The 26,873-nt window shown below is 41.9% G+C and overlaps 1 protein-coding gene across 17 annotated transcripts in view; it reads right to left on the bottom strand.

Moving 5' to 3' along the window:
* RALGPS1 (Ral GEF with PH domain and SH3 binding motif 1) overlaps positions 1-26,873 on the bottom strand; it is a 343,816-nt gene that overhangs the window by 242,660 nt on the left and 74,283 nt on the right. For all 17 annotated transcript variants that reach the window (XR_005589888.1, XR_005589890.1, XR_005589889.1 and 14 more), the window contains 3 exons: positions 17,071-17,154; positions 10,941-11,030; positions 6,051-6,143 (listed from right to left, as the gene is read on the bottom strand). Coding sequence is in view for 12 of the 17 variants with exons in the window: in XM_039506419.1 (XP_039362353.1) it covers positions 6,051-6,143; positions 10,941-11,030; positions 17,071-17,154 (267 nt within the window). In the remaining 5 variants the exon portion in view is untranslated. The remainder of the gene's footprint in view (positions 1-6,050; positions 6,144-10,940; positions 11,031-17,070; positions 17,155-26,873) is intronic.

Genomic DNA, 26,873 nt, shown 5'->3' with positions numbered 1-26,873 from the left:
ATTCAAGGTGTGGGAGTACCAGGGATTTATATACTGACATATACCTCTACCCTGATATAACGCGACCCAATATAACACGAATTCGGATATAACATGGTAAAGCAGTGCTCCAGGGGTGCGGAGCTGCGCATTCCGGCGGATCAAAGCAAGTTCAATATAACGCAGTTTCACCTATAATGCAGTAAGATTTTTTAGCTCCCGAGCACAGTGCTATATCGGGGTCAAGGTGTATATATAAAACTCTGGGCACCATATTTCACAGAAAATGTGGACTAACTGGAGAAAGTCCACAGGAGAGTAACAAAAATGATTAAAGGTCTAGAAAACATGACCTATGAGGAAAGATTGAAAAAACTGCGTTTGCCTGTAGAAGAGAAGACTGAGGGGAACATAACAGTTTTCAAACACATAAAAGATTGTTACTAGAAGGAGGGCAAAAAATTGTTCTTGTTAACCTTTGAGGAGAGGACAAGAAACAATGGGCTTAAATTGCAGCAAGGGAGGTTTAGGGTGGACATTATGAAAAGCTTCCTGTCAGGGTAGTTAAGCACTGGAATAAATTGCTTGGGGATGTTATGGAATCTCCATCATTGGAGGTTTTTGACTGCTGCTACACACCAACAAGATGTTTTCAGTGAATTATCCATGATGACTACAAGGTCTCTTTCTTGAGTGTTACCAGCTAATTTAGACCCCATTTTGTTGTGTGAGTAGTTGGGATTATGTTTTCCAATGTGCATTTTACACTTAACATTGAATTTCATTTGCCATTTTGTTGGCCAATCACCCAGTTTTATGAGATCCTTTTGTAACTCTTCACAGTCATCTTTGGATTTAACTATCTTGAATAATTTTGTATCATCTTCAAATCTGTGGTGTGTTTGTGTGGTGGGAAGACTGAGATAGATTCTCCATTGAAACTCAAATCCATCCAATAAAAGCGGAATAAGACACACTGGTGAAAGCCTTAAAATGTGGGTAGTGTGACATTCAGATTTTTTTTTAAAATAACCAATGGTATAGGTTACCATTTCTAGGATACAAAGGAACCAGGATAAATATTTGAAGTTGGAGCAGACTAAAAATCTCCTAAAGGAACAGAGCTATATAGAAACAAGAGGAATTACAATCAGGAGCACCAAGTTCTGAGAGTCAAAACAGAGTAGACCCTTGAGCTACAAACCATAACTCAGGAAAGGATATATACCTTGATGATGACCCCATTCTTCCTCCTCCCAATATTTTGCACTCTAATTAAAATGTTTATTTCCAAATAATATGATGCAAAACAAATAAATAAATCACAATAGCAAGAAAATATAGTTTTAAAACCTCTACAGTCTCATCAGGACACAGAAAACAAAGTCTGAAAATAAAACTTTTCATTACGGAACAAAGTGAGAAAGTAATGTACCTCTTTAAACATATACTGGGATAAAATGTTAAAAGGATACTGAATATGAAACATTCTACCATACAGTTTTGTAGTCAAGTGAGCACTTCAATTGAGAGATGACTTGGTTGTTGTGTATAAACTAACAGCAAATTAAGAGGACTGAAGGGATTGAATAGTAAAGTGCCAATAAAAGTTATTACAAACATTCTATAATGAATTCATTCCCTAATGGGAAGCCACTATAATTTAAAAGAAAATTGGAGTATTGTACTAATCTTCCTTAGTATAAACAACAAGTCTGCCCACAGAATTTTGCATCGTCTGGGAGTCCAGCCAAAGGCGTCTATTAGAAATTTGTATAGACCTTTTGTTTTATTGTATTGTAGCATTGAGATAGAATGCAAAAATATCATGAACCAAAAGCATCTACTAAGTGGTGGTCAGAGCAGAACTTCTATGCTGAAATAGAAACATTTTACAAGACAATGCAGAATTAATGCATATAGATTTGTTTCTCATCATATATGAAATATCACATGATGGAGATGTGATTTGGATAATGAGATACAAAGACATCCTTCTCTCATATTAGGATCAGCTAAGGTGATTTATAAATCAAGATTCCTTCAGTATGCTGTATGAAATGAGGATTTCATCACAGTCCAATTCCTAGTAGGCAGTTATCCACAACACACACTCTGTAACACTTGGGATTCTTATTCACAATCTCAGCAGAAGGGTGAGTTCCATAAGTATGGAAATGGCACTCCCCTTATGAGTCCTAGTGATGGTCCTTCAAGAGCTGTGGTGGCATGTTGGTTGGAGGCATGAGAGAGAAGCTAGGACTGCCCTTACTAGTGCTGTAAATCTTCCAAAGATAATTACAAGACTTCATTAATCAAGCATATTTCCAAAATTTGCAATGGTTCCATTTATTTCCTCAGCTTCCACTATCTTTATTTCTGCAGTAACAAGGAAGATTTTCAGTCCAAGAGGAAAGATGTGAATTTTCTTTACAAATCAATTTTATTTGAAAATCTGGCAAAGTAAATTGAAATGTCTACAGTAACTAAAATATAAGATATTATATGATTTCATGTGATATGATAATAGGATACCAGATATGAAGAGCAAAGGAGGAAACTGTGGCCAGCAGACTTAACAATAATAGTAAGTTTTTAAAACATATTAGGAACAAAAAATAATCCTGACAATGGAGACCTGAGAGAAGGTTTGGAATTTTGGTGAGTGGGGAGCATGGGCTGTTATAGCAAGGATAAAGGAGAGACAAGACAGAACTGGCCTTATATATTAAAAATGTATATTCTTGGACTAGGTTGAGATGGGAATAGCAGACAGACTAGCTGAAAGACTCTGGGTAAAGATAAAAGGGGTAAAAAACAAGGGTGATGTCATGGTAGGGGTCTACTACAAACCACTTAATCAGGAAGAGGTGGATAAGGCTTTTTTTAAGCAACTAACAAAATCATCCAAAGCACTCACGAAAGTTCATGCTCCAATACGTCTGTTAGTCTATAAGGTGCCACAGGACTCTTTGCTGTTTTTAGAGATCCAGACTAACACGGCTACCCCTCTGATACCAGAAAGATAATGGAACAAATAAGAAAGCAATCAATTTGCAAGCATTTAGAAGATAATAAGGTGATAAGTAACAGTCAGCATGGATTTGTCAAGAACAAATCGTGTCAAACCAACCTGATAGCTTTCTTTGACAGGGTAACAAGCTTTGTGGATGAGGGGAAGCAGTAGACATCATATATCTTGACTTTAGTAAAGCTTTTGATACTGTCTCACATGACCTTCTCATAAACAAACTAGGGAAATGCAACCTAGATGGAGCTACTATAAGGTGGGTGCATAACTGGTTGAAAAATCATTCCCAGAGAGTAGTTAACAATGGCTCACAGTCATGCTGGAAGGGCAAAATGAGTGGGGTCCCACAGGGATCAGTTTTGGGTCCGGTTCTCTTCAATACCTTCATCAATTATTTAGATAATGGCATAGAGAATACACTTATAAAGTTTGTGGATGATACCAAACTGGGAGGGGTTGCAAGAGATTAGGAGGATAGGATTATAATTCAAAATGATCTGGATAAACTGGAGAAATGGTCTGAAGTAAACAGGATGAAATTCAATAAGGACAAATGCAAAGTATTCCACTTAGGAAGGAACAATCAGTTGCACACATACAAAAGGGAAAATTACAGTCTAGGAAGGAGTAATGCAGAAAGGGATCTGGGGGTCATAGTGGACCACAAGCTAAATATGAGTCAACAATGTAACACTGATGGGGAAAAAAAAAGAAAAAGAAAAAAAAAAAGCAAACATCATTCTGGGATGTATTAGCAAGAATGTTGTAAGCAAGACATGAGAAGTAATTCTTCCGCTCTACTCTGGGCTGATGATGCCTCAAATGGAGCACTGTGTCCATTTCTGGGTGCCACACTCCAGGAAAGATGTGGACAAACTGGAGAAAGTCCAGAGAAGCGCAACAAAAATAATTAAAGGTCTAGAAAACATGACCTATGAGGGAAGATTGAAAAAAATGGGTTTGTTTAGTCTGGAGAAGAGAAGACCAAGAGGGAACATAACAGCTTTCAAGTATATAAAAGGTTGTTACAAGGAGGAGGGAGAAAAAAATGTTGTTCTTAACCTGAGGACAGGACAAAAAGCAATGGGCTTAAATTGCAGAAAGGGAGATTTAGGTTGGACATTAGGAGAAACTTCTTAACTATCAGGGTGGTTAAGCACTGGAATAAATTGCCTAGGGAGGTTGTGGAATCTCCATCACTGGAAATTTTTAAGAGCAGGTTATACAAACAACTGTCAGGGGTGGCCTAGATAATACTTAATCCTGCCATGAGTGCAGGGGATCAGACTAGATGACTTCTCGAGGTCCCTTACAGTCCTATGATTCTATGGTATTGGTCCATTAATGGACAGAAATGGTAGTATTATCAATAATAACGCAGAAGAGGCAGAAATGTTGAATAAATATTTCTGTTTTGTATTTGGGAAAAACAGATGATGCAGCCTCATCAGATGGCGATACTACTTTTTCCATTGCACTAATGTTTCTGGATAAAAGCCACTAAATTTAAACATTTTCAAATCAGCAGGTCCCAATAACTTGCATCCAACAGTTTTAAAAGAGCTGGCCGAGGAGCCAGTTTTTATCCAGAACTGAGGGACAGTCTCAAAAGTGGGGGACTGTCTGTGAATGCTTGATCTACTCTATGCCAGAGGGTATGCTAGAAAACTGTTCAAAAGGCAACAGGTAACTTGTCTTAGAAAAGGGAATGTATCTAATGTAGAACTGAAAAGCCTGATATTGCATCTTCATGTTTTTTCCTATGTAACATGTGTGTGTTTGCTTTCCCTTGCTATTCCATCTTCGAGTCTGTGATTTTTTTTGTGTTTTTGTAAACAAACAGTTTGTTTACTTTTACCCCAAGCAGTTTCTGTTGTGCAAACTGTGTGGAGTATATGTGCCAAAGTGAACTGGTAAGTGGAGGCAGGTTTCATATCTTCGAGGGTGATGAATCCAAGAGGGGAAAAGTCTGAGTGTCTGGTAGTTGAGAACTTGGTTTAGACAGATTTGGGAAGACTCAAGATTGGAAGGGCTCTGGGGTCAACCCTGCAAGGAGTAAGTAGGCTGATGGAAGCCAAGGTCAGACATTTATGCTTGTGGGCTGGCTACCATTGATAGAGCTTTGAGCCATAGCTGCATACCATGAAGGCACCCAAAGTTATAGGGCAGGCAGTGAGAGAAGCCCTTACTGGCCTGGGTGATCCCCAAAACATCACAGTAAGTCATGTGTGTATAAGATGGAACTAGAGGGGAGGTGTCTTTTCATAAAGATTTTCAGCACTAGAAACAGTTTGGATTATAGCATATGTTGTGTGTACACACACACACCCCTCTCTGAATCATAGAATTCAAGATCAGAAGGGACCATTATGATCATCTAGTCTGACCTCCTGCAAGATGCAGGCCACATAAGCCGATCCACCCACTCCTGAACTAATTCTCTCCCTTGACTCTGCTGTTGAATGCTCCAAATCATGAAGGGAAAGCCTGACTTGCCTAAAGTATGGAAAGAACAAAGTCTTGCTTGATACCTTGACAGAGCTGCTTGCCTAAGAAAGCTTTTTATTATTAAATTATTATTTGTACTGCAATAATATGTAGAAGCCCCAACAAGGAATAAGGACTCTATCATGCTGGATGCTGTACAGGCACATAGTAAAAAACCAAGTCATTGCCTCAAAGAGTTCACAGTCTAAGTTATTACAAGGCACAACAGATGAATGTGACAAACAAATCGGGGAAAGGAAATAACAGTAAAGCAAACAAGTTAAGTTTATGCTTTAAACGTGTAACTCAATGGTTTGTACTAAATGCCATTAAACAATATAGATTTCTTGTTCATAAACAGATGGTTTCAAGTTGATGCCAAATTAGACTAATTTGATAACACATACACAAAATCATTTCTAAAGGTAAATTACCTTCCTTCCTTCAGCCAGCTCTAACTCAGAAATCCAGTGATGTTTAGACAACAAATCACAGGATTATTATACACCATAACAGAAGAGAAAAGATTTGAAATAAAGAGAAGTTAACTTACAGCCCAAGTTTTCGTCAGCCTGAAAATAGGTGCGCTTTGTAATGCTGATACCACAGCCATGAGGGAATGTAGATTGTTCAGTTCTAGAAGTTTCTGAAAACACCAAATTAATTAATCTTTTCTCATAGCTGTTTAGAGCCATCACACTGAATACAACCAAAATAGAGGTGCAATTCTTCAAAACAAAAGCAAGGGGTACTAAATGGAGTCTAATTTGGGAAATTCTATTAATCTGGGTGACATTTTACACTTTAAAAATGTTGCATATATTCCAAGCTTGCCTTGAACTAACTGCAAAGTGAAAGCTCACTTAGATGTACCTCCTATGTTCATGAAACTAATTTGGGTTTTGCAAGGTTCACTCTTTGGGAGTGGAAAAGATTAAATAATTATTAAGTGTAACTCTGGTATTATTGTTGAAAACAAGTTCTAACAACAGGATACTATGGTTCTGGAAACATATATGTTTAATTGGGCCAAAAGATTCAACTTTGGCCTCCAATGGTTACCGAACATGTAGAATGAAGGTGTCAAGAATTAATAAAGTGACTTTTTGTTAAAATAATGTTGTAATCTCTTTTTTAAAAGACAATACTTCCCCTCTTTCCCAACATGTTTAAAAGTCCAGCCTGTGGTCACAATCATTCCCAACAGATTCCTTGCTATAAAAATCACCAAAACAACTGAGAACATCTGACCATAAGACTGGCCATACTGGGTCAGACCAATGGTCCATCTAGCCTAGTATCCTGTCTTCTGAGAGTGGCCAGTGCCGGAAACTTCAGAGGGTATGAACAGAACAGGGCAATTATCAAGTGATCCATTCCCTATCATCCAGTCCCAGCTTCTGGCAGTCAGAGGTTTAGGAACATCCAGAGCATGGGGTTGCATCCTTGACCATCTTGTCTAATACCCACTGATGGATCTATCCTACATAAACTTATCAAATTCTGCTTGAACCCAGTTATAATTTTGGCCTTCACAACATTTTGGCAACAAGTTCCACAGTTTGACTATGTTGCATGAAGGAGCAGAAGCAACACTGTGTTATATAAAAAAAGGTTTCCTACAACACAGTGCCTGCAGCAAAGAAAAATGGGAAATACTTTCACATAACTTATTTGTAAAAAGATTTTAAGAGGCTGTACATTCATTCTTACTTCCAGTGTTAGCTGTGGATAACAGTACTTAAGGTGTTAAAAAACTAAGTAATATCCATTTGTTTCACAGGTCAGGTATGAGAAAGAGTTATTTTATATACAACTCCTAATATATATGGGTAGTGCACTAAAATAATATTACAGCAGCCAGGCCATCATCACATAATTACAAAAATGCAGGGAGGGAAACAGAAGGGGAGGGGGAATGGGAAAGGAGACTCCCTGCTAGACTGGAAGCTGAGATGGGGTGAGGGGGAGGGGCACCAACAGAGAAGGACACAGGAAGCCAAGGGGGACAAACTCCAGCACAAGATAGTAGAACTGGCTCCTCCAGCTGCACTGGGGAGGAAAGAAACTAAACTAACATGAGGGGGTGCAAAGCAGTGAGGGAGACAGACAAAAAGGGGAAGGGAATCACAAGCACTAGAGAAAAGGGCGCAGGCAAACAGGGCCAAATGGGATGGGTGAACAGCAGGGGACAGGAAAAAAGGGAGGGGTGGGGTACACAATAGGAGTTGTGGGAGGAAAGTGCACTACTGGAGAGTTGTGCAGTGCAGATGCTGACAAGCACCAGGAAGGAAAATCCTACAGGTACAGAGGCGAAGGGCAGGGGAAACCCTACCCAACAGGGTGAACAGCCCTTCCGGGCCCTGGAGGTCTGAGGGAAGAGACCTTGCCGGAGGGGAGAGATTGAACTGGGTGCCAGGTTTGTGGCCACAATGCCTGGAGAGGCTACCAGAGACTAAGAGGCTTCCCTCCCCCTCCCCCATCAGGGAAGCCGGGAGGAACCCTGCTCAGGCAAGGTATGGACAGCAAGCCCAGGGGTGTGGGGAAATTCTGAAGTAGAGAGGAATACCCTGGCCCACCGCTAAGTGGAAGCGTGGAACCCACCGAGGTAGAGAAGGAGCTCTGTCACACAGACAAAAGCCATCATGTTTCTGTCTGAAAACCAAAATGCTTCATTTCTGAAATGCTACCAGTGTGCCTCAGGGTATGGCTACATTTGCGAGTTGCAGCGCTGGTGGAGGCTTTCCAGCGCTGCAATTAGTAAGTGGCCACACCTGCAGGGCATTTCCAGCGCTGCAACTCCCTGGCTGCAGCGCTGGCCGTACACCTCACTCAGCATGGGGAATAAGGATTGCAGCGCTGGTGCTGCAGCGCTGGTCATCAAGTGTGGCCACACACCAGCACTGTTATTGGCCTCCAGGGTATAAGGGTGTATCCCAGAATGCTTTTAACTAAATTACTCCCTTTGTTTTGTTATGCAGCCTCTCTTTGTTTTGTTGTGAACCTCCGGAGCCCCGTTGCTACTGGATCAATCTGTGAACAATCAAATTAGATCCTCCTCCCTGCGTGATTCACAGGGGTTGAGTGTTTGCATTTTGCTTGACCAGCAGCGAGAAAAGGAGTCATTCACAGGGCTTGAGTGTTTGCTTTGCTTGAGAGAAACAGGGGGGAGGGGGCAGAGGGGGGAAAGAGAGTATGTTGGATGCAGGCTGTTTGCAGTTAACAGTAAGGGGGTGGGAAAATTTTCTGATTTTGCACAGTGTCAGTTCCAAAAATCCACTCTCTCTTTCCCGCCCCCCGGTCCCTGTCACACTGCCCCACACCTCCCTCTTTTGAAAAGCACGTTGCTGCCACTTGAATGCTGGGATAGCTTCCCATAATTCATCACTCCCAACAGCGCTGCAAATGCTGCAAATGTGGCCACACTGCAGCGCTGGTAGCTGTGAGTGTGGCCACACACCAGCGCTGGCCCTGCACAGCTGGACGACCAGCGCTGCAACTACCAGCGCTGCAGATTTGTAAGTGTAGCCATACCCTCAGGGAAGTTGTAACACATATGCCTAGTCATAAGGTACTCGACTCACTGCTGTGCTGGTGCCTCCTCCTGGTCACTCTGGGGATTAGTTCTCAAGGCCGACACCCCTATCCGCGGCTTGCATGCTGTCACTCTGACTCTAGTCTGCAGCTCTACTTGCTCCAGGACTTGCAGCATCCTCTTTTTGACTTAGCCCTCCAGCTAGGTCACTCAGTGTTCCCCCTTCAGAAGTTCAGTCCTAGGCAGTCTCAGGGGCGGCTCTAGGCATTTTGCCTCCCTAAGCACCGCAGGAAGGAAGCCTTTGGCAGCTTGCCTGCGGGAGTCCCGGGTCCCGCAAATTTGGCGGCAGCCTGCGGGAGGTCCGCCAAAGCCGTGGGAACAGCGGACCCTCCGCAGGCATACCACCAAAGGCAACCTGCCTGCCGCCCTCGCGGCGACTGGCAGAGCGCCCCCCGCGGCTTGCCGCCCCAAGCACGCGCTTGGCGTGCTGGTGCCTGGAGCCGCCCCTGGGCAGTCTGCACCAGTACTACTCCCTCACTGGCTGGTAGGGGAACACAGACCCACCCTCTTTTCCAGGTTCCAGTCCAGAGACCCTCATCTGAGCAATTCTGAGTTTCCTCTTTCTGTCCTCACTGCTCCTCCCCTGGACTGATTTCTATGACACCTGGTTCCACTTCTCTCTCTTGGTGTATCAGCTCCACGAACCTTCCTCCTTCTTCCCAGGGAGTGACTGCTGCCTGCCTTCCTGCAGCCTTTCCCAGCTGCCTCCAAACACTCCTCCCTTTTCCCAGGGAGAGACTGGCCTTTCTCAGCAGCCCAGTCTCTAGCCTGCTACCTGGTTTTATAGGCCCTGCATGTTCCTGCACAAGTGAGCCTCTTTCCAACCAGCTGCCTCCAGCCTAAAGCAGCCTAATTAGCTGACTGGATCCACCTGGCCCAGCCCATTTCTTGAAGGCCTAGTGTGGGGAGCTCACCCCACCACATGCCTAATGCTCCAATTGTCCTCTGTGACCTGAATCCATAGTAGGACTACATCTTCCCATGATGCACAGCTCCCCTCACCAAGGGCTTTGTCTACATGGGAAGTTATGGCACAGAAAGCCAGGATATGAATCTAGAGCACACCTGCTTGCCACCCAGTTGAGTCCATGTGGACACTGCTACAGTGCAGTGCAGTGAAAGTCCTGGAGCATGGCTTGGTTTACTACTACCTGAAAGTATCAGAGGGGTAGCCGTGTTAGTCTGGATCTGTAAAAGCAACAAAGAATCCTGTGGCACCTTATAGACTAACAGACGTTCTGCAGCATGAGCTTTCGTGGGTGAATACCCACTTCTTCAGATGCATCTGAAGAAGTGGGTATTCACCCACGAAAGCTCATGCTGCAGAACGTCTGTTAGTCTATAAGGTGCCACAGGATTCTTTGTTGCTACTAACTGAAAGTGTATTAAGTCAAACTGCACTCCAGAACTTTCAATGTGCAGTAACAGTATCTACACAGCACATAACTGAGCAGCAAGCTGGTGCTTTGCAGATTCACATCTGGATTATTGGGCAGTAATCTGCATGTAGACAAGTCCCAAAAGGTGACATTGCGGTGCATCACAAAAACTGTAGTCTAACTGGTGAGCCTTTAAACTTGTAAAAAGGATAAACTAGAATATTTATACCAGAAGCCAGTTAAAAAGTTCACTGCCCATTGTACGTAGCTATGTATGAGCAGATCAGCCTGTGTTGGTCACATTGTGTGTCACAATGACCAAGTACTTAATGGGATAGCAGGAGCTGTGTTATAAAGAATTTTATTCTTCAGCGGTCTAAAGAAACAGTTGATATGAAGAGTGGATAAACAGACAAAAAAAAAAAGATTATTTTGAAGTCTAATAATAATAGTAAAAATGCACACTTACCTTAGCTATTTTCACAAAATGGCTCAATATTTCTGCCCTTATTTTTAAGGTCTGTGCTGTTAAAATTTCTCGTACAACCCAGAAACTGACCTATAAAGAAACATATACATCTGAATTTAATGCAAAAAACCCCACCTTTATTATATTAAACATCTATAAACTGTCTTGATTCTCTAAAGAAAATGCAAGTTAGGAGCAGGAAAGATACGAATCCTGTAAGAAAGACGGGGTATTAAACAAACCTTAGTAAGCAACTGCTGAACTGATTACCCATACCACCTTTCTTTAATTTCAATGACTTAACTAAACAAAAAGACTTGAGAGATTAATTTAGATTTATAAAGTTTAATTAAATATCCTTAACAGCCACAACTGATAGACAGGATCTAAAACAACAAAAACAGTAGTGCACTAGGATTTGGCTAACAAACTAGAAAGCTAGTTAATATAAGCATTCAGATTTTCAGAATCAAATCACACAACCACTACAGAAAATAACACCTATATTCAATCACTATTTAGGAAAGGTGACTTTATTTAGATTTTTGATTATGAGTCCCTCCGAACAGGAACTCACTTGTGCCAACTGATTTTATCAACCCTGCTGTTGGTAACACAACAGAGGAGAAAGAAAAAACAGAATAAAATGTAAAATGAAAACTCCCCTCCAATACAAAATTAAAGTGCAAGACAATTTGGTTAATTAAATGCATACCAGTTCACCCTGGTCTCCTTCCCGGTGGATCTATAGTAGTCAATCCTTTTAACCTACTTCCCCACACACCTCTACAATGAACTATATTTATGAGAGATTATACCAGAGGTGGCCAACCTGAGCCTGAGAAGGAGCCAGAATTTACCAATGTACATTGCCAAAGAGCCACAGTAATACGTCAGCAGCCCCACATCAGCTCCCTGCCCCCCGCTCCCAGTGCCTCCCGCCCACCGGCAGCCCCGCCAGTCAGCACCTCCTCATCCCTCCCCGCAACTCCCGATCAGCTGTTTTGTGGCATGCAGGAGGCTCAGAGTAGGGTGGGGAGAGGGGGAGGGGCAAGGGCATGGCAGGCTCAGGGGAGGAGGTGAAAGGGGGTGGAGTGGGGGCAGGGTCTGTGGCAGAGCCGGGGTTAAGCACCGCCTGGCACATTGGAAAGTTGGCGCCTATAGCTCCAGCCCCAGAGTCAGTGACTACAACAAGGAGCCGCATATTAACTTCTGAAGAGCCGTATATGGCTCTAGAGCCCCAGGTTGGCCACCCTGGGACTATACAGACTGAGTGGGGATCCAGTGGATATAGTGTACTTAGATTTTCAGAAAGCCTTTGACAAGGTCCATCACCAAAGGCTCTCACACAAACTAAGCTGCCACAGGATAAGAGGGAAGGTCCTCTCATGGACTGGTAACTGGTTAAAAGATAGGAAACAAAGGGTAGATATAAATGGTCCGTTTTCAGAATGGAGAGGGGTAAATAGTGGTGTCCCCCAGGGGTCTGTTCTGGGACCAGTCCTAGTCAACATATTCATAAATGATCTGGAAAAAGGAGTAAATAGTGAGGTGACAAAATTTGCAGATGATACAAAATTACTGAAGATAGTTAAGATCCAGGCAGACTGCAAAGAGCTAAAAAAGAATCTCTCCAAACTGAGTGACTGGGCAACAAAATGGCAGATGAAATTTAATGTTGAAAAATGCAAAGTAATGCACATTGGATTAACTGCTGCAAAGATAAATAGCCACATTAATTTTGTCAACTGTTTGCCTCTGGACTCCCGTTTTTGTCATTTGCTGAAGGAAGTACCTGAGGAAAGTATCAGAGGGGTAGCCATGTTAGTCTGGATCTGTAAAAGCAGCAAAGAGTCCTGTGGCACCTTATAGACTAACAGATGTATTGGAGCATGAGATTTCGTGGGTGAATACCCACTTCGTCGGATGCATGTAGTACATTGGAGGGAAAGGGATAGCTGAGTGGTTTGAGCATTGGCCTGCTAAACACAGGGTTGTGAGTTCAATCCTTGAGGGGGCCACTTAGGGATCTGGGGCAAAAATTGGTCCTACTAGTGAAGGCAGGGGGCTGGACTCAATGACCTTTCAAGGTCCCTTCCAGTTCTAGGAGATTGGTATAACTCCAATTATTACTATTACATCAGACGAAGTGGGTATTCACCCACGAAAGCTCATGCTCCAATACGTCTGTTAGTCTATAAGGTGCCACAGGACTCTTTGCTGCTTTTACCTGAGGAAAGGGGTGATGCTGCTATCTAATAATAACCATATATGATGCTGTATGAAAAGGAAGATGGCTCTTTACATCATTGTTGCTACCACTGTTATGCAACTGCAACAAATCTTGTACAAAGTATGTCATGTAAGGTATCAATGGAAAAGTTACAGATTGCTAAGTACGATAATCCTCTTAATATGCATGTATCCTCTTTGTATATGAAGTTATGAATATTGGCTATGTATTTGTATCTCAAATACATGTTATGATTCCTGGGAGACATTCCCCCCCCCCCAGGCAGATTTACATCAGGATTAGACAGTCATGTGTTGATGGCCCATTAAGGACACTCAACTCTCACAATGGGCCACTGAAGAGACTAAACACACTCAATGCGCCACTGACTCATTGTGGCATGTAAGCACATGTGATGAGGACGTGACCTAAGATTCCATCTTTTGCCATGAATTTTCCATGCACTCGGCTGAACATATAAAAGGGAGACTGCTCCAGGGCCGCCCAGAGGGGGGGCAAAGGGGGCAATTTGCCCCGGGCTCCGCAGGGGCCCCCAAGAGAACAGCGGAGGCTCCCGCCTCCGCCCCTCTCCTGGAGCCTCAGCGCATCAAGCGCCGAGTCTCCGGCCGAGCCCCTGAGCCCCGCCCCGCTCAGAGCGGCGTGGGGAGGGGGCGGGGCTGGGAGCTCCAGGCTGAGCTCCCAGCCCCGCCCCCCCACCACGCGGCTCTGAGCGGGACGGAGCTCAGGCCCCGCCGGCCGCACGCTGCGGCTGTTCCGGCGAGGCCCTGAGACTCCGGGTGAGGAGGGAGCGGGGGTAAGAGGCTGGGGCCGGGGTGGGGGGGAAGCGGGACCCGCCGACGCGCAGCCCGGTCTTCGGCGGTAATTCGGCGGCGGGGGGCCCTTCCGTTCCGGGACCCGCCGCCGAAGTGCCCAGACCAGCGGCGGGACCCCGCCCCCGCGAATTACCGCCGAAGACCGGGCTGCACTTCGGCGGCGGGTCCCGCTTCGGCGGTAATTCGGTGGCGGGGGGGTCCCTGCCGCGGGTCTTCGGGGCACTTCGGCGGCGGGTCCCGGAACGGAAGGGCCCCCCGCTGCCGAAGACCCCGGGCCCCCGGAATCCTCTGGGAGGCCCTGGACTGCTCTATGATATCATTTTCTTTGTCTTCATTTCTGCTTCTCCTCTCTGGACTGTAATTTTCTAAGGAAGCTTTGAACAAGGATCTGAATGACCCCCAACCCTTGGGTAAAAACGAGCTATAATGTATATGATTCCTTAACTATTTAATAACTCTCTTCTTTTCTTTTTATATCATTAAACCTTTAGTTATTAGTTACTAAGGATTGGCTACAACTTTGACTTTTGGGTAAGATCTGAGTTATCTAATGACTTGGGGAAGTGGCTGATCCTTTGGGATTGGAAGAACTTTACAAATGATTCATCTGGTCTTCAGTAATTTCTCATAATAAAGAGCAGGTGTCTGGGTGGCAAGAAGGGCTGATTTGCCTCAGGGAGACTGTGTTTAGCTTCTTGTTAACCAGTGTAGTAATACAGAAGCCTATTTTGTTACCAGTTTGGTGAATCTAAAGTTAGAATAATCACCAGTTTGGGGTGTGCCTGCCCTATCTTTATCAGTCTGTCCTGAATTTGGCATTCTTAGCTGTGTCCCATAATAGGCAATAGTCACACTATGCTCTTCTGAACATTTTATTTATTTTAATCTTTAGATGTTCACAGGACTTTTAGGCTGCCTAAGGTAGACTAGGGAAAGCAGATATCAACCAATCAGGAAGAGTTGGCCATTCTGTATCTGACTATGGAAAGGAAGCATGACTCATCTCTCTGCTTTTGGAGTGGATGGATTTTTAGCTCCACATTCCTACTTTCACAAGGGATGGATTAGTAAAAGCACTGATTAACAGAGTTACTGTCTTTGGTACAGAATATAAAGGTGGCTGTTTGCAAGTTCAGAAAAGGAACTGTGTTAAAAAAGTGCATAGCTTATCTTGAAAACTTTTGCCTTCTGCTCTTTTTTTCAGAACAAAACTGGTGAGAAAACTTTAAATGCAAAAACTTTTTATGAACCACTCTGTTTCACTGTTAATATTTTTTATGCCTTAAAGTAACTGCAATCTATTTACATCTAGGGTTTCTTATTTGAATATTACTGCTTGACAGTAAGGGCTTTTCTTCACGCAACAGTTAGCTGAAGTTAGTACACTTGAGTTGCTCCACGCAAGTTAGCCTAGCTCCAATGAAAGCAGGGTGAGAGCAATATGATTAGGAAATAACCACCTACACAGAGTGATTTGTTTAGTAGCATACGCTGATTGGATATGCAGTTGATGAGTTGCAATTCGAGCTGCTGCATCCCTACAGCAACACTCCAACAATTAAATCGCCACCCCCCCTGGCCTTACAGACTAAAAAACCAAGTGATCTAGCCACTAGGTTGCCCAGCCACATAAGACCCTATCACTGATTATAATCAAGTCATCCCTTAATCCTCTCTTTGTTAAATTAAACAGATTAAGCTTCTTGTGTTAATCGCTATGTAGAGAGTGAACAATGCTCCCACTCCTACACGGTTTAGCATACTGGTGCAGCAAGGTGGGAATATGAGGAAACTGCTGCTGCCTGTGCTCACCTATTCTGGATAAACAGAGATCATCAACCTCTATGACTGTCAGCCTAGCAGCTTTCCACAAGAATTAAATTTATTAAAATTTAGGGGAAAGATGAAAGATTACCCATGTAAATTTAAGAGCCATAGATACTTATGAAGTGTAGCTACTAGAATGGTCTAGTGGGAGAATGTTTTCATTTGGGAAGAGCCCTTGCCTCACAGCTGAGAAGAGGCAGGAAGCAGACTCGTATACCCAAAATGGCAGCTCATTTTTGACTGAGTCACAGAATTTAGCTAGCATCAAGACTTGCATATTTTCTTTATGCACCCAAGGGGTTTCCTCTGTCATATTTGAAACATACACTAAAACATGTGGTTGACTATCCCCTCATCCAGATGCCTGTGCACAAAAACAAACTGCACAACTACTCCTGAGTGCACTCTAAGCACAGTTTCAGGGTTATTTGTTACTCGGAATGCCCCTAAAATTAGCATATACATGATTTGCTAGGTAGGATTTTTCCTTTTTAAATTACAAGAGTGTTATAAGGATAAGCTACGCTTTGTATTGCAACTTGAGTGGAAAAAATTTTAACTCGTTTATTTTTTATTATTAGATACAAGGTGAATACATGCACGTGTCTACATAATAGACTCAAACAAACCAGTGTTCGCAAACTGACTGTGTTTTTGTGTTTAGTGAGGGTTACATCAGAACCCCAGAAAATCTCAGGCTCTAGAAGAAACCTTGTTGTTTAAGAGCAGGTTGTTGAATGGGAATATAATCAAATACTCTTTATCAGAATGAAAAAAAATATTCCCTTGACATTTAGCAATTTGTTTTCACATCTGTTATTAAATAAATAAAATCCCCCATCAGAAAAGAGCAAACAAAATAAACAAACAAGCCAAAACCCAACACCTCCAATCCATTATTATTCTTCATGTCCATTGAGTATCATGTAATAATACTCATCTTAAAATGACCCTATTTTATATCCATCCTTTGCAGCATTTAAACGTAGCTCTAATTTGAAAAATTACAAGTCAGTTATAATCAACACATTTGCTACACCCATACTGATCTCTTTTTGAGCCAACAACTCTCAAGAAAAAAAAAATCTAATTCTTTTATGATTACTAATCCATCGAAGCACTGTTTTAATAGGATTCAGATGTGGCACATTCATGTATATCAGTGAAGTAACAAATTCGATCCTGGTTAAATTCAGGTGGGCAGTGTTAATTCTGTAAATCTAATTAGATTATTTACCTGATTAAACCTCCTTGTAAAGGCAACAATATTAGCGGCAAGGATGTGTTTTTCTTTCTTATTCCATCCACAGCTGGCTAGTTCCTAGAAAATACACCAAAATACTGTTTCACTATTTACATCTTTTTAAAAGAGAGATAAACAGTCTTTGTTTTATTTTTAATGTTGAAATATTGTCTTTGAGTTCCAATGTAGGGAAACAAAACTTAACTGAAATACCATTAGAAGGAAGCATAGAAATGGACACATAAGAGTAATATCTACCATAGGCATTTCTAAAACATCAATCACTGCAGTTATAAATCAAGTATCAGGAGGTAGCCGTGTTAGTCTGTATCCACAAAAACAACGAGGAGTCCAGTGACACCTTAAAGACTAACAGATTTATTTGGGCATAAGCTTTATGTCTCTTTATGTGCCAGTATATTTAAGCTTGTATCTGTAATTTTCACTCCATGCATCTGAAGAAGTGTTTTTTTACCCACAAAAGCTTATGCTTAATAAATCTGTTAGCCTTTAAGGTGCTACCGGACTCCTCATTATTTTTGCAGTTATAAAGGCCCTAATTCCATGACAACTACTCTATAAAACTTTGCTCTCTCCTCTATACTTGTGTATTTGCTGTGATACACTTTTCCAGGAGTGGGAAAAACAGACACATACAAGACAAATGGACCTCATCACTGAAGTATCTAAGGCCTCAGTTCTACATTGAGCACTTCGCCCTCACAGACTCTAATTCAAATGAGGCTCACACTGCTCCAGGCCTGGAAGAGTTCAATGCTGGATAGGTGACTAAGAGCTTTACTCATACCTTACTATCTTATTCCATGCAAAAGCTTTAGTATTAAGGCAATATTAAGATTGAAAAAAAAATCAAACACTGAAGTGTCTGAAAGCAGAATTAAGTTAGTGCAGACTCAAGGTGTAAAGCTCAGCAACTCTGCAGCCTGTGCTTATAACTTACCTAACCCTTCTCAATATTATAGTTTGTCAATTAATACAATTTATAATAAAACTAATTACAAATACTACATATAATAAATAATAGTACATTTGTTCTCTAGATTTGGCATGATGTTTAAGTCTCATGAGATCTACAAAACAAGCCAAATTTGAATTAAACAGTTCAGCAAATTTAAAGTTATGAACATTTAAAGAGATGGAGTTGGATCACAGTTGAAATGGTCTCAATTCATAGATCATACCAGTTTGAAACAACTCCTCATTTAAAATTGCCTTGTGATTGATAATCCTGAGTTTGAACATCAGAAGTTAGCCACTCTTGACCAAAGCCTTGCAAGTAGCCAGAAAATATATTAAAAGACTAGAATTTAAAAATTTACATAAATTGAACAGTTGGCTAATAACTATTTAACTACTTAGTTTTAAATTCATCTCCATTAAATAGAATTTACAATAATACTTTCTAACTAAGTACCAGTCATTACCGTTCACTATCATTAGGCTAGGACATTTTCTGGAGAGATATCCCAAAAAAAGCCGCCCTTCTGATTCTCTGTGTAGAATGTGCTAAAATACTATCATACTTTTTTGTTGGACCTTTATCATTAAGCACTTAATTACACAGAGAGAGTATTAAGGAACTTCAGCTGCCTCTGGGATGAAAGGCCATAGCCAAAAAATGCACAAGATGGAGGGAGGAAGGAATTTCCTTTTTTAACAGTAACTTGGGCAAACCTTACTCCTACAAAATGCATCATGAGCTTTTCAACATAAATACATCCACAGCCAAGAGTGATCCTATTTTTAAGGTTCCACACACTGAATTGCATGGAGCTCAGTTATCTTGACAATGAAGGTCTGATCTGCCTACATGGAACCTAATGATTCGACACTAAATATTTTAAACATAATGTTTAGTAAATTATACTACAATTGGAAAAGTGCAGAAAAGGGCAACAAAAATGATTAGGGGGTTGAGGCAGCTTCCATATTTGGAGAGATTAAAAAGTATATGAAACTGTTCATCTTAGAAAAGACACAACTGAGTGGTGCTATGAAAATCATGAATGGTATGGAGAAAGTGTTACTTATCCCTTCACATAACACATGAATTAGGGGTCATCTGCTGAAATTAATAGGCAGCAGGTTTAAAACAAACAAAGGGGAGTACTTCTTCACACAATGCACAGTCAAACTGTGGAACTTGTGGCCATAGGATGTTGTGAAGGCCAAAACTGGGTTAAAAAAGAACTAGATAAGTTCATGGAGGATAGGTCGACCAATGGCTATTAGCCAAGATTGGGGGGGGGAGGGGAAGAGATACAACCCCATGCTCTGGGTATCCCCTAAACCTCCAACTGCCTGAAGCTGGGACTGGATGACGGGATGGATCATATGATAATTGTACTGTTGTGTTCATTCCCTCTGAAGCACGTGGCACCAGCCACACTCAGAGGCAGGATACTGGCCTAGATGGACCTTTGATCTGAACCTGTATGGCCATTCTTATCTCTTAAATATTTCTAACCTTTCACTCAGCCCATACACACAAGCAGCACTCAACTGTTGCCAGGGGGCTGTGTGGTCAGTAGTAGAACTAGGATTCCAGCTGTGATGTTTTTTCTTTCTGCTCCTCCAAACAGCACAGGGCACCTAATAATATTTATGCAGCTAAGATAAGGGAAGAGAACACCTAGAGAACCACTTACAAGATAATGATGGACAAGATAAGTCGGGAAAACAGGTAAAGAATTGGTGAACATGGACAGTGTGTGGACAGAGCATGCTGTACAGAGATTGGTTCCTACAAAGTAACCAAGCCAACCCTAAAATGTGTAATACACTGTACAGTAAATGCAATTAGATGTGTAACTGTATATAATGGGAGAGGGTTTCTGTGTAACTTGGATATACAATGTACCCTGAATCCACACTCTGCATTTAAGTCTGATCAACTCAGTGTAGGATTGCTGTAAGCCAGCAAAAGATACCTGAGCGATAAAGAGTTAATGTGGGCCTAAGAGGCCAATTAGGGTACCAGGTTGCACATGGAGTGAGAACCAGGCTTAAATGAACAAGAGGCTCAGCTGCGTTCAAGAAGGATGGATTACAAAGCCAGGAAGTTTGCAGCAGAAGGGGGCTGCAGGAGAGAGTTTGCAGTCAACTCCAGGGAGCAGAGGGGAGGTGAAAACCCAGGAGGGAGAGAAAGCCCCAGAAGAAGGGTAAATCCCAGAGAAGTTGTGGGGAAAGGAAGCCTGAAAGCACTAAGCAAGAAGCAGCCCAGGGAAACAGCAGTAAGTGGAAGGACTGTACTGACCTTGGCTGCTTGTTATAGGGTCCCTGGGCTGGAATCCAGTTCAGAGTGCAGGCCTGGTTCCCCTACCAGCCACTGGAAAGTGGCACAAGAGCGTTGGAGACACCAACCAGACAGCTTAGCGAGTTTGTTCCCTAAGTCTGGGAGTGGCCCCCAAGAAAGCACCGTCTCCTGCACAGATGAGCTTTACCCTTGCAATAGACAATACTACTGTGTCAAAGTGAAAATGTCAAATGAGGTCTTTGTGCCAGAGCTTCAGCTAACCTTTTATTTGGGGGAGGAGGGATAGCTCAGTGGTTTGAGCCTTGGTCCTCTAAACCCAGGGCTGTGAGTTCAATCCTTGAGGGGACCACTTAGCAATCTGGGGCAAAATCAGTATTTGGTCCTGCTAGTGAAGGCAAGGGGCTGGACTCAATGACCTTTCAGGGTCCCTTCCAGCTCTATGAGATAAAAAAATATATATGGAGATATACCTATTTTATATTTAAGTATCCCAGGCCCTGACCACTAAATGCCTTGAAGACAAGAATAGCAAAGCTGAATATGATACAATATTGTATGGGAAGTGTGACAGGGTGTACCTGGCCTTTACGGTTCTCTACAGGAGGGCCCACATTCCTACTACACCCTGCCTCAGGAAAGGAGCAGCAAAAGTGAGTCCTCCAGGCCTGCTTAGAGAGGCCTCACAGAAGCAGCCAATGAGAGCCCAGCAGGTTCAGATAAAAGGAGCTGCAGACTCAAGCAGGTCAGTTCCTGGCTGGGACCAGAGGGGCAAATAAGGGTGCTCCTTTCTGCCCAAAGCTTGAGAACTACAACCCTGTGGTAAGGAGTGAAGATAAAGAGGCAAGGCAGGAAGAGCGCCAGGGAAGCAGAAGCAACGAATCAAAGAGAATGGTACATGGCTGCTATTTATAGGGTTCCTGAGTTGAAATCCAGAGTAATGGGTGGGCCCAGGTTCCACCACTGGCCAATTGTAAAATTGTGTAAGAAGGGGACAAGGCTCATTTTGAAGCTCGAGCAAAGGGCTGAATTTAAAAGGCCCAGAGCTGGGGCTGAAGACCCTGGTGAGGGCAGGCAGGCAGTCTTTTTTGGACTCTTTGCTGCCCCGAAAGCAGTTAATTTTGAATGTGTGATGAGGCTAGAGGGCCAAGCCACTGAAGACCTGCCAAGCTAAGTTGACAACCTACAGAAGACTCCACGAGCAGGGAAAAGGACTGCAGTATCACACCCAGACATTAAGTGGTGCTCAAGAGGTATCACCCCATTACAGAAAGCCAATGTCAAAAGCAGAGGACAAGTTTGATGCGTTTGCTGTAACTTGTATCACTGGCGAGGCATACTATTGTATTTTGTATTTGTTATGATTTCCTGAGGGCTGATAATATATCTAGGAAAGAATGAAGGTCATTCACATAGGATTGGACTAATTTGGAAAGCAGTGACTGAGAAAAGGAATTAGAGGTCACAGTGGATAAAAAACTCAACTTGAACTCCCAGTGCAATGTGCTGGCTAACTGAACAAATGATCCTTATTTGTATAAAAACGGAAATATCAAGTAGGAGTAGGGAGGTTTTATTACTGTATAACTGTACATTGCACGGTATATAGCTTAGTAGATCTCATCCTCATTTAGTTTTTATTCACAAATTGGAAGAGGAAAAACAAGCTTTCCTTGCTTTTTCAACTCCCAGTTGGTTTCTTAACTTTGAATGAACAAGTCATTGGAGCTGAACTAGTTGAATAAACTGAAATGAAGGAAACATTCTCTCTACCTGCAAAAGGCTGTCAAAGGCTGGGTTAGTCTCTAAACAAATTCTGGTTCCAGTGCTTAGCCAGTGACTTCCATCAGTTCAATGGTTTAACTTTCTTTAAAACTTTGGCAACAAAAATGTACCGCTTATTTTTTTTAAATTTAAATGAATTTGTTATAGAAAGTTTAGGCCTGTAATGTAGCTTGTCATAATTTAAAGTTACATTTTAAATAAAAATGCGTTTAATTTAAATTAAAATCTGATTTAAATAAAAAATAAATTGTTTTTATTGACTCTGTTTCTGCAATACCTTTGTTACTCCACTGACTAGAACAAAACAAAATATGGTTTTGCAAAATCTCATTGGCCACTTTTGTGACTTTGGCAAGTGGCCCCCCCTTACTTTTTTCCCCAAGAAAACTATTTTTTCTTGCTGTGTTCACTTAGGAGCAGTACACAAACTCATCTACAAAAAAAAACCAAAAACCCCACACTTGACTACTGGAATAATTATGAAGTCATATACCATCAGAACCTAGGCAAGAGCTAATAATGGAAAAGAACAAAAATCCATCCCAATTTCACTGTGGTTTCTACCTACATCATTTTTGCTGTAGTACACAAAACACCTAAAATGGATTTTATGTGCATGGTTGAGAGGGGGTTTGCTTGGATGTGGCTCTGGCACTGCACTGGAGTTTTAATATATTGCCTAAGCAGTTGCATAGAGCTGCGAATTGGCCACATTATACTCTGGTGAGGAGCTGAAACACTTCGGACCTTAACCTCCAGCTCCCCAAACTGGCTGTCCACAAAGGGGAGTGTACTAGCCATCCTCTTGGTTTCCCTTCTACACCTCAAGGAGCTCTAAGTATCACAACAGTACTTTAAGTTAAATACAGAGGACAGTTCAGACTACTTACTAATTTTTTTTTAAATGAGATGTACAAACATTTAACAGCAGCAAAGAGTTCTGTGGCGCCTTATAGACTAACAAACGTATTGGAGCATGAGCTTTCGTGGGTGAATACCCACTTCGTCGGATGCATGTAGTGTCCCACGAAAGCTCATGCTCCAATATGTTTGTTAATCTATAAGGTGTCACAGAACTCTTTGCCGCTTTTACAGATCCAGACTAACACGGCTACCCCTCTGATACTAAACATTTAACAGTTATGCATTGAAAGACATTAGACTATAATTACATGTTCAGATTTGCAAAGAAAAAATGTGTCTATTTTCAAGCGATTGTTTTATGCAGTTCCAAATACCTTAGACAGCTTGACTCTCCAGTTACAGGTTCAAGTTACCACATATCTACACAGCCTTTATATTCAGATGTAACAATAGGGAAAAATATATAATGAGTTATCCAGAATTCTAGCTGTCAATCACTCCTGTTTTTACAGCCACATAATGTCAAACAAAATGTTGTGCAAGTTTCCAAATGTGAGTTATGCACTTCAGAGGCATGCAGGCCAAAAGAGAGAAAAATCAGCCACAGCCTTTTGCCTCCAAAAAGCATTTTACACACACTGACAAACTGAACTGTCTACAGAAATGCAGGCCCACGTATTGCTGTGAGAGAACCAGGAAAAGCACTTTTAGGGCTTGTCTATTCTACCCACTGGATCGGTGGGCAGCGATCAATCCAATAGGGGTCGATTTATCGCGTCTAGTCTCGATGCGATAAATCGACCACCAAGAGCTCTCCGGTACTCCACCAGAACAAGAAACCCAAGCAGAGTTGACGGGAGAGCATCAGCTGTCGACTCACCGCAGTGAAGACACCACGGTGAGTAGATCCAAGTACGTCGATTTCAGCTATGTTATTCACATAGCTGAAGTTGCGTAACTTAGATCGATCCCCCCACCGCCAGCGCAGACCAGGCCTTAGTTTCCAGCTGCACTTCACATCACAAGCTTCCAGCATGCAAGCCTTCTGCTGATAACAGTGCCAATTCACACCTGTCAAGACACAAGGTTCTCCCTGTGATGAGCAGATGTCTGGTTTAAGAACCTGGAAACTATATGCTCATGTGGAAAAATCTTAGAAGCTCTTTTACTGGAGATAGCAGAACTCACATTTACCAGAATAAGAGAAAATTTTATCAGACTCTTAATATTAAATAGTAAGCTTATTACTTCAAAAGCAGTGAAGAAACAGCTAGTGAGTAACAAAGGAAAACCCCGTGTATGGAAAATGAAATTAATTTGAACTATATAGAAAAGTAGATTTTAAGCATAAGTAATTCAGCATTTCCTTGCTAGCTGAATTTTCTCTATAATTCTCAACTACATTCAATTTCTATATAGAAGTATGAAGGATGATATTAGAAAGATGAAGACTACTTCCTCATTAGGTATAAAAACAACAAGGAGTCTGGTGGCATCTTAAAGACTAACAGATTTATTTGGGCATAAGCTTTTGTGGGTAAAAAAACTGGACATCAGGAATGGTAACATACAAAAGCCAGTAGGTGAACACTTTAATCTCCCTGGACATTCTATAACAGATTTAAAAGTAACTATTCTTGAACCAAAAAAACTTAAGAAACAGACTTCAAAGAGAAACAGCAGAACTAAAATTCAGTGCAAATTTAACACCATTAATTTGGGCTTCAATAGGGACTGGGAGGGGCTGGCTCATTACAAAAGCAGCTTTGCCTCTCCTGGAATTGACACCTCCTCATCTATTAGGAGTGGACCACATCCACTCTGATCGAATTCGCCCTGTCAGCACTGGTTCTCCACTTGTGAGGTAAATCCCTTCTCTTCATGTGTCAGTATACAATGTCTGCATCTGTAATTTTCACTCCATGCGTCTGAAGAAGTGAGGTTTTTTACCCACAAAAGCTTATGCCCAAATAAATCTGTTAGTCTTTAAGGTGCCACCAGACTCATTGTTTTTGTGGATACAGACTAACACAGCTACATCCTGATACTTGACACTCATTAGATATAGATTCAAAAAGATCAGGCAGATGGGGGCTGCAGGAAGCAGCACAGGCCGAGGGATGTGCTGGCCGCCACTTCCTGCAGCCCCCATTGTCCTGGAACAGCGAACCGCAGCCAGTGGCCAAACCTGCAGACGCTGCAGGTAAACAAACCGTCCCAGCCCACCAGCAGATTTCCCTGACAGGCTGCCAAAGGTTGCCGATCCCTGCTCTAGAGAGGAGAGAAAACTAGAATAGCTGGAGGTCATGATTTGAAGTGTATTGGAAGAGCTGTGTAGAACCAAAATAAAATTCTCATTGAGAGGCCATCTATCATCTATTTTAACAGTTTATGTAATACAATGATCAGTCTCTCTGAGCATGTTTATAAATACAATATTGGGGGAAAAAAACTCCCCAAATTACCCCTACCAAGCAAAATTGTAAAGTCTCCCTGTACAATTAGCCTTCTTAGAAAGAGCCTCACATTATGCCACATTATAAACTGCAGTATCTGAAGACCTTCTGCTATTGCACATTAATACTGACACACAGCATCTTTGTTTTTCCAACTGTGAGTCTCTTAAGCAGATGCTGCAAATTATATCAAAACTGTAGGATGGTTTGGTGATGTGCATGAGACTGTGCTAAGACTACTCATTTGTTCATCAATATAGAATTTGTATCAAAGACTTCAGAGTTGGAATACTAGAGCATGTGAAAAAATAGCGTGGTCTGCCACTAGTAAACAAAATGGACAATGACATCTGTTGTTGAAACTTTATTATGTAAGTGGCAGAATTAACATTTGAAAAATGGGCTATCACGCACACACAATAATGTGGCCCGCTCCTCCTCAGGAACATAAACTGAAGGGGAGAACACACAATGATCCTACTTCCCACCACAAAAACTAAACTAAGTTAAAGCCTGATACAGTCCTCACCCTCCAAGGTTAAGAAGTTTAAATCTATTGTGAAGGGAACCAGAAGAGAACACTTTTTGGTTCACTTCTTGAGTAAAATAAAACTAGATGACTAGCTTATATCTGCTTGTGTAATTATATAGTGACTTGGATTGGAGCCATTGTTACTGAGCTTCATTTTTGGTTTTTAAATCATTTTCAGGACAGAAATACATGGAAAAGTTGTACAATATTACACCCCCTAGCACAATAAATATCTGTTAATTCTGATAAGAAAGCAGTCTTTGAAAATTCACAATTGACCACTACAGGCCTGAGGCAACTCATGTTTTTAGTACTGCTAGTAACGGCAATAAGTTATATTTTCATGTAAGATATTAAACTTCTTTAGCTAGTGGAGGCTGCAAATAGAAGTAACAATATCCTTTGCTGGGGTCAAAAATGCCACCACATTATTAGTTTAATTTCAGTGGTCAAGCAGCCAAAAGAACAGCAATGGTCAAAGGAGACATTCACCCTTCAGGCAAAAGGCAAAGCATGTAGTGGCAAAAAGAAGGGGAAAGAATAAGGAATAAGACACAAGGACGATTAAAAATGTTGTATCATAAAAAAGCATCTAAAATTGTCACTTTGCAGACCAGTAAGTGGAAAACTTGCTTTTTAAAATAATGTTATACTCTATTTTAAAAGAAAGTCCTTTGATTTCTGGAACCAAAGGCATACAGTAATTTTTTTACAGCACACTTATCTCTGCCCTCTGGAATGCTTGTAATAGAGCTGGTTGGAAATGTTTCCATCCAAAAATGCTGATTCTGCAAAATCAAAATGTCCCACAGGAACTTGTCTGGTTTCCTGTCATCTTGCCTGCTCTCCCTCAGCAGTTCACCTGGCAGGTTGCCACACAGACAGG

This window comes from Mauremys reevesii, linkage group 19, assembly GCF_016161935.1.
Source record: "Mauremys reevesii isolate NIE-2019 linkage group 19, ASM1616193v1, whole genome shotgun sequence".
Taxonomy (NCBI): Eukaryota; Metazoa; Chordata; order Testudines; family Geoemydidae; genus Mauremys; species Mauremys reevesii.
The sequence above is the reverse complement of the archived record's forward strand: the minus strand, read 5'-3'. Positions and strand labels throughout refer to the sequence as shown.